The following is an 8,982-nucleotide window of genomic DNA, read 5'->3' as shown; positions in this document are numbered from 1 at the left end:
CCAGACCCCCCCCCCTTTTTTTTTTTTTGAAGAAAGCACGCATTTCCAACCTAGCATAAGTCTATGTTTTACCAAAATGTAAAGTTATATGGGCAAAACAAATTTTAATTATACAACTGCAAAGCAGGTGAAGAGTATAGCACATATATTGTATTTCACAACCCAAAAAGGGGCTGAGTACTTTCCATATTGCAGTACAAGCTCATTATAACAAAATCCCCATGAGACAGAGAAGAAAAGTGCACTAAAAGAGGATATTTGCTATAAGGTTAGTTAATTTGCTCCATTATCATAATGAAAAAATGCCTTCCTGCTTTTGGGATTGCTAAAGGAGGAAGAGATTATAAACAGAGTTTCTTATAATAAGGTTGTGATTTCTTTATTGAACATTAGGAAATAATTGTGAGACTCATACTGTTCAAAATGGAAGTCTTCTATGCATGGTTTTATCTATGGCAATCTGGATTCTTGCTAAGAGTCTTGTGGTAAGTTTCCATTATATAACTTGAAGTGAAAAGAACAGCTTATTCAGGACAGAGATTTTATTGCAGTAGGAGGCATGAAGAATTGCTCAAATCCTGTTACAGGGTTAATTTAATGCCTTGTAGTGTTATACATTTAATATATTTTAATAATTAGAAGAACAACAAATGTGTGATGACTGTCATTTTGTTGTTCTTATCAATTAGTTCAACAACAGGCTAGTGTACTTGTGCTTACTCAAACAGCTAAAATTCTTAACAGATCTCTCACTGAGGGATGCGAGACATTACAGCTCCATACAGTAAGCCATCCCGGGCCCCGAGGAGATTAGTTTAAATCTCTGGACTGGATACCCGAGGTAGTGGGGGTGCTATCACTGCTGCCTTCACAAACAATCCTCTATTACCATGTCTTTCCCACATAACATGCTCACCTGTCATCTCTCATCACATTTGACCATAAGCTTTTTGAGACTGAAACTCTTCCACTGTTCCATGTGTACAGAGCACCTCTCTCAGCGGGACCCTAATCTCCAGTTGGAATATCCAGATACATTTTACCAAGCTGGCAATAAGACCAAACAACATTAATTGTTCTTGACAGCTCTCAAAATATTATTCCAGATCATTTTTGTGACGACTGTAACAGTAGCAGAGGAAACAATTCCTGAATAGAAAAGTCATTTTTAGATTGTGGCATCCATATAAATAAACAGCGAACTGTCCACTTAAAGCTCAGTGGAAATTTTAAAGAACAAACTGTGGAATCTGATGAAAAGTTCTGACTGAAATTCAAAGTACTCCTGGGTGTGGGCATCTCTGATTAAATAAAACCCTGGCAAATTTGAGCTGCATCCTCAAATTTGATTTTTACAAGCATTGCTCTGCCAGCTGAAATTCAAAGTCCACCTATATTTCTAAAATGAACTGTTGAACACTACAGAAACAGAAGGACATTTTAGGCTTAAAATTGATATGACAGGAGGAGCACCACATCTTATCACCCTACCTATGTTAGGGATGGTAAGGACTCTTGAAGCAGACAGGTCTACTATTCAGTAAAAACACGCTATTTGACAGCAAAAAGTACTGAATGAACAAGAACAGAAACTGTTACCTGTCAACACAGCACACTCATGACACTGATACTTACAGGAAGTTTGGTGAAGGCAGGATTGGTGACATGTTTTCCAAAGGCATCTTCCTGGAACTGTAGCAGCTGCACCACCAGCCCAGCCAATGTTTTATTGGTAGGAGCATCTGCTTGAACATACTGAAAGACACAAACACATACTAAATGGGTGAGAGGAAGAAGACGACGCACTGATTTGTCAATTCACTGACCAATCCCAACCAATTCCAGAGCATCATTTATTATCCAGTTTCTCCATTAAGTTTGTGTGTGGTCTTTGGTTTATTATTGGTTTTCATATCCATTATAAAAAAAGGGACTGTTAAAGAACCTACCTTTCTATAATAGGTGAAGAGCAGCTAACTTTATGATTGCTATCTTAAAAATATCAGTCACTACCAAAATCTGTATTTCTGCTTATTTGCTTTATTCCTTTAAAAACATGAAGCATAAATGCTTATTTTAAGACACGCTCTAAGATCTTGCCTTGAGCACAATTAGCTAACCAAACTCAATAATTTGTTACAGATAAGGTTTAAATACTTAAAGACAGAGATCAGATTAAAGTTGCAAAACTAATTCTAGCCTACACATATATACCGTCCATTAATGCAACCTATGGGCTCCTTCTTTCTTAAATGAATTGCACGATGAACTGCGTGTTAATCCCACTAGTGTCTATTCATTAACATTCAGGGTGTTTGTGCACAAACAGGAAAACCAGACCAAAGAGTAGATTTCTAAATTTTGTAGTAATCTACAATCAGATGCTTTTCCCAAGCAACATATTTCAGCACATGGCCTTCACACACATATATACATGCATGTGTGCATATACATAGAATAGGTAGGGTTGGGAGTGTTGCAGCCAGGATGCTCCAGGAAACATCTGAGGGGCAAGGATTTTCTGTGATATCTTTTATCAGACCATCTGCATAGTTGGGAAAGCTGTAGGATGCTCTCCCAACTACACATCTGGTCCAATAAAAGGTAGCACAGAAAACCCTTGCTTCTTGTAACAGCTGTCCATGGGACCACAATAAAAGGCTTTCTTACTGGCAGGAGCCTGATCCCCAGGTCAAACAACTTCCGAGGTAAAATGAGGTTATTGGCATTACTTCCTCATGCAGAATTTGAGAGGTTAATAACATTAGCTGTTCAATAAGGAGAAGTCACTTAGGTTTTTTCTAGTGAGTAACAACTTGGTATCAAAAATGCCTCCTTCCCCCTGCCTCCTCCACATCTAGATAGCCCAATTCCTACAGTGCCTTGAAAAATTCATGAAGCCAAGACTATTGCATTGCACTCAAAACTTCAAGATTTGCTGTTCTTTCTAAAAACACTGAACATCTAGACATAGGAGGGAGATGGCTTTAAGTTATTTGTTAAGTTAGGAAATTAATCCCTAGTCTAAGCTCTAAAACAAAGTAGCGTGTAGGTTGCAAAGGATGCTATAAAAGGCATGGATTTCTTCATAAGTTTACAGTAAAGAATACTCAGAGAAATTAAGTTATTTTAGTATTTCTTGTGGGAGCCAGGTTGACATATCCAGACATTAAAGTCTTAATCAAAAAAATAAACAGGTGGCAGCGTAATGCTCCCCAGGCTCTCTCACCACATATGCCAAAAAGGGCCTGGAAATACATTCAGGAATGAAGAGGTAGGTGCTTCATACCCTGTTCATTTCTTGCCTCTTTTTTTTGGCAGAGGTGTTAACTGTGGCAATTTTATGTTGACAGCTTCCCAATACAAACTGACCAAGTCAATCATTTCACACACGACACAGATTCATTTATCACCATAAACTGTATACAACGGTGTGTTATTTTATGTGCATATGGTTGTAAGAGGGTGAAGGTAACAGACAAATTGCTGCTTTTGGAATTTACACTCGTAAGATTTACAGCTGAACATCTTTACTTCACCATTTGTTGGATGTGATAAATCAGAAAGAACAACCCTACTTGCATCTCCCAGGAAAGGGAGCCAACTTTGCACAGCAAAGAAAGGCGCTCTATTTTGGCTGACTGCAAAGTTTTCTGAACTGTCAAATGTAAGATATCTTCATCATCATGATGAACAAAGTTATCCCAGAAGTAATGTGCATATTACCATTCTATACATTTAGTTAGTAGTAGTAATCAGAATATTTAGATTAATATTAATGTAATGAAAGTGTATGAACCTGGAGTGTAAGATGCCACATGAAAATATAAATCAAAAAACAGAATTATGTTTATCAAGACAGCTTTACTGTTGAACTTTCAAGCAGCAAAACTTGGCCACACATACCCATAAAACAAAAGCTGGCACATCCGATTACAGACTGACCAGTTTCTACAGCAGCTTGCATGCATCCGTCAGCACACACCCCTTCTCTCTCAAACAACGCAGAAAATAGCAAGCAGCCAGTTTGTGCATGCTCTCCATCCCTCCCAAGGTATGTGGGGTGCAATCATTTATCTACAACAGGAGTTCTCAGCTTCATTAGGCTCAAGGAACCACCTGGAAAATATCAGCTCTTCATGTCACTCATTTTTGGATTATGAAAACAGCAAGTCTCATGTTGCACAGGCTCAGGAAGCCCACACAATTTCAGAATCATTTTGACACCCTGGATTTCTTTTTGAAATCTCTGGGTTTATCTTGTGAATCAAGCATAAGTGTTTGCACACCCAACAATGCTAACATGGTGCGACACCCTTAAAAGGATCTTGTGGCCCTCTGGTTGAGAACCGCCTATCTAGAAGCCTTATTGAATAACACAACAGGCTCTGTAATCATGAAAACACATTTCACAAAGAAGATCCATTCTGCCACCATTGCTTTTGCCTGGCTATAGTTTTATCCCTATGTGAAATCTTTTATACATGTATTTATCTGAAAAATTGTGTCTAAATTAGCTATTTTCTTCATTTGATAAAACACTTTGATTTTAAAACACTGAGCATGTGACCAAATCCTCAAAGTCCTCTACAGGTGTGGAAACAGGAGCATAGAGCATGAGTGACCAAACTAAGACCTGACTTGACAATATCTGTGCCCCAATCCATATTTCTTTCTCCAAATGACACTGCTTATTTACAGCACTCGCAACAAATAGTATATTGGTGCTTTCCAAAGTGCACAGAAACATTTGAAAACATAAGAGAAATTTTTCCTAGTGTATCACTTTTTAAAAAACAACACACCTTCTACCCCTTCAGAAAAATGCCCACATGAGAATGTGCCTAAATGTTTGCATATGCTTTGAGGAGTGAAATTTGTCACAGGAGGGTAGAGTACCCCAGCCAAGTGTCTGTCCAACCTGCTCCTGAAAACTTCCAAGGATGGAGATGCCACAACTTCTCTAGGCAGCCTGTTGCAGTCCTTAACCACCTTCAGGTTCAGAAAGTTCCTCCCAACCTCCAAGCCCAAATGTCTCCTGCTAAAAATTGAGGCCATTGTTTCTAGTCCTGTCCCCTACAGCCACAGAGAAAAGCCATTTCTATGTTCTCTGTAACCATCCTTTAGTTATTTGAACACTTATCAAATCCCCACTCAGTCTCTCTCTTCTCCAGACCAAATAACCCTAATTCTTTCAACCTTTCCTCATAAGTCTTGCTTCATATGCACTGCTCTCCACTGGACTCTTTCCAATCTGTCCACATCCTTCTTGAAGCGGGGGGCCCAAAACTGGGCACTGTACTCCAGGGAAGTTCTCCCCAGTGCTGAACAGAAAAGCATCACTTCCCTTGATTTGCAAGCAACACTCCTGTTAATACAACCCAGGGTGCTGCTGGCTATTTTTACAAGACCAGGCTGTTGGTTCATATTAAACTTATGGTCCACTGTTGACTATGAGCCAAGATCCCTCCAGGTCCCTCTCTGCAGTCCTGCAGCCGAGCCAGTCATTACCCAGTCTGTACTTGTGCATGCAATTCCATCCCAAGTGCAGGGCTTTGCACTTGTCCTTGTTGAATCTCAGTTGACTGACTGCAGACCATTTCTTCAATCTATCTAGATCCTTCTGGATCCTAGCCCCACCATCTGGAGTGTTTGCAACTGCACCCAACTTGGTGTCATCTGCAAATTTGCTCAGACTGCACTCAAACCCATCATCCAAATCATTAATGAAGACACTGAAAAATACCAGACATAGGGCAGATCTCTGGGGAACCCTACTTGATACCTCCTCCCAACTAGACATTGAGCCAATGGCTCCAAAATCACTTCAGCCAATTCCTTCAGTACCCTCAATGGCATCCCATTCAGCCCTAATAACTTGAGAGCACCTAGCTTCTCCAAGAAATCCCTAACCTATTCAGTATCACTCTAGGCTGTTTGCCTCCTTCCCTACCTTTGCTGCCATTTGCACTCATCACCTGCTAATTACCCCTATTGGTGAAGGCTGAAGTAAAAAAAAGGCATTAAATACTTCAGCCTATGCTGCATCATCTGTAACTAGATTCCCTCCTGCATTCCCTAAGGGACCTATGGTTCCTCTGGTCTTCCTCTTACTTGGAAAACCCTTGTTTTGCCTGACATCCCTGGCCAGCTGCATCTCAAACTGTGCCTTAGCCTTCTAATAGTCCTTGCACACCCGTATGATGCTCGTCCTCTTTCTTAGTACTACAACCGAGTTTCCCTTTTGGTAGGATTCCTTTCTGAGGTTGGACTCACTGAAGAGACTGCTCTCTATCCATGCTGGTCTCCTGTCGCACTTCCCACTCTTCAACCACACCAGGACAGCTCGCTCTTGCACCTTTAAAAGAGCCTCCTTGATGTGCAGCCAACTCTCCTGGGTTCCTTCCCCAGCTCAGACTTGCCTCCCAGGGGATCCTGCCCATCAGTTTCCCAAGTCCAGTGACCTTTCCTGGTGCTCTCCTTCCCTTCTGCCCTTAGGATTTTGTACTCTTTCATTTTGTCATCACTGTCACCCAGGGTGGATTTGATTTAAATCAAATCAATTTAAATAACCGGTCAGAAAGCCTCAATTGAATCACTGTTTTCTATTTTAAAAATGCATTCTTTTTGTTCAATATCCTTTATTCATTATGTTCTTGAAACTCTACACTTTTAGAGAGAGGCAAGGGCTTGACTGTGTACACAAACTTGCAGACTAGAGGGCTGACGGGTGTGTATCAGGTCTGTTATCTCTCATCTCCACACACTGCTGTTAACAAGGATGTGATCTCTGGAGACACAAATGTGCAGTTTGAGAACTGAAACTCAGCATCACAGAGATGCTTAATGGGATCTTCTAGACTGAGCACCGAGTCCCACTGGGTAGAGTGGCTTGCTTTAATCTTTACTAATCTATAGAGGAGCCTGTGGGAACCCCATAAGATTGGGCCCCTAATATAGTCCATGGCTTCTTGTGACCTATGTATAAAACTTTTCTAAAAAGGCTGCATAAATATATTGTCTCAAATAGTATATAATTAAAAGTTATAATCCCTATTCCATGAGCATATCTTTGAACTTTAACATAGAATCATAGATACATATCTTAAGCTATAAGTCTTTATATAGTTTTATTTTTAAAAGCATCTTAAAAAATAAATGATTAGATAAAAAAATCTGATTTAAATAAAAACCAATTTTTAATTTAAAAAATTCTTGATTTTTATTCACCCTGCTGTCACCCAAGTTACCATCCAACTTCTCATTTTCAACCAACTCCTCCCTGTTACATTTATTCTTTAGTAGTAACTATTAAATCACACTCTTTGAGATAACTAGCATCAGCACTCCCAGATATTATTTTGGGCTATCACTGTCTTGCTGTTTTATTTTGAGCACGGCCAAGTGATTTAACTTCCACACTTCAGCCTTCCCCCACCCCCTCTTTGATAAGGATAAGACACTTCAATAAACCAAAAGGGAAGACTTTAAGGGCCTTTGTACACACCACAAAAATGGCCTTTAAAGTGGCTTAAATGCCCTTTTGCACTGCTTTAATGGCGTTGCTGTTAGCACAGTCGGCAGCATATTCCTCTTTAAGTGACTTTGGTACATAGCAAGATAAAACACCTCCGAGGTGTTTTAGTTTGCTACCTAACTACGTGCAACAGTGCACAGGGCACTGGTGTAGCAAAACCCCCAGTTTTTCTTTTTTTTTCTTTTAAAATGCATTCTCTCCCCTTCCCCAACCATTTCTGACTTTTTCTTTCCCTCTATATTTCCTATAGATAAGTATAAGTGAGCTAAGACAGGATAAGCTTCACCATTTTATTTTGGTAGCAAGTTATGTTTGTTTTTTCTCCTTTATATTTTATAATAATTACGTTTATATTGATTTTTACTGTTCTATATTACTGTTTTACTGGTGCTATATGATTTAGGCCTACATATGTAAGTTAGCATAAGTCATGTCAAGTTTCCATTTTGTCAAGTCTCCATCCTGTCCCCAGGCCCGGTTGTGTAACCCATGACTCGTACCTACCCCTCCTATGTAACTTGGTTCCTAAATGAATGGGGATGAATGAGGGTGCTTGAGAGACAATGGCAGCAGGTCTAAAAATAGCTGCTTCTGAATTACCGAACCATCAACACCAATACCTGGACCAACAACCCAGCCCTTCAAACCACCCTCAGCATTCAAGAAACAAAAGATGAGGCAACCCACCATTGTACCAGGGCTGAACATGCTTAGTAAGAACACCTGGAGCCCTCTGGAACAGGACTGACCTTGCCTGGACAGGCCCTCCCCACAGGATCAGAAGTAGTCTGCCCCATAAAAGGGGTAGTGAAGACTAACTCCTTGGGACACCCTCTCCATCTGAACCAGCACCATGCCACACCACCTATCCACCCAAAGGCCCTGCCAGCGACCCCCCTCTGGACAAGGACTTCTTTCCAGCCTGGATAGGTAGCTATTACCCCCTACCCCCTCTTCAACCAAGGACTTGGACTCTGTTTCTCTTCCCCACCTAGACTCCAACCCTCCCACTGAGTCTCTTTCTCCTGCTGCCATTGTGCTTGCGTGCATGCATGCACCAATAACTTCATGGGGCTGTGTAGTGTGTTGTCTAATAACCCTGTTATTTTGAAACCCCAAGTCAGGTTTTTGTCTGTTTCTGGACTGTTTCCTCCTTGACACCACCTATCTGTCCCCCCACAGTCTCTAAGCTGTCAGCCTGTTTCCATCCCACAAGCTCCCAGGTTTCTGCCTCTCTCTCTTTCCTGGCTGTCTCCTCCTTGCCACCACTTATCTGCACCCCCCAATAGCTCAGATGTCTGCCTCAGTTTCCAGCCCCAATCTACGTTAAGTAACCCTAAACCTCAATTCCTCAGCCAGCTTCTCTAGTCCACCAGTTCTAATCTCAGTTCTGACAACTTTCACTCCCTACACTTTAACACTCTCTCTCTCACCTTAACCTTCCC

The 8,982-nt window shown here is 40.8% G+C and overlaps 1 protein-coding gene across 1 annotated transcript in view; it reads right to left on the bottom strand.

Moving 5' to 3' along the window:
- SMARCC1 (SWI/SNF related, matrix associated, actin dependent regulator of chromatin subfamily c member 1) overlaps positions 1–5,965 on the bottom strand; it is a 200,010-nt gene extending 194,045 nt beyond the window's left edge. Inside the window, exons 1-2 of the mRNA XM_019507918.1 lie at positions 5,954–5,965; positions 1,636–1,755 (exon numbers count right to left, since the gene is read on the bottom strand). Of these exons, the coding sequence (XP_019363463.1) occupies positions 1,636–1,755; positions 5,954–5,965 (132 nt within the window). The remainder of the gene's footprint in view (positions 1–1,635; positions 1,756–5,953) is intronic.
- Positions 5,966–8,982: the final 3,017 nt, after the last annotated feature.

The sequence above is a fragment of the Gavialis gangeticus genome, unplaced genomic scaffold (genome assembly GCF_001723915.1).
Source record: "Gavialis gangeticus isolate Ggan-Ray unplaced genomic scaffold, GavGan_comp1, whole genome shotgun sequence".
Lineage (NCBI taxonomy): Eukaryota > Metazoa > Chordata > Crocodylia > Gavialidae > Gavialis > Gavialis gangeticus.
The sequence above is the reverse complement of the archived record's forward strand: the minus strand, read 5'-3'. Positions and strand labels throughout refer to the sequence as shown.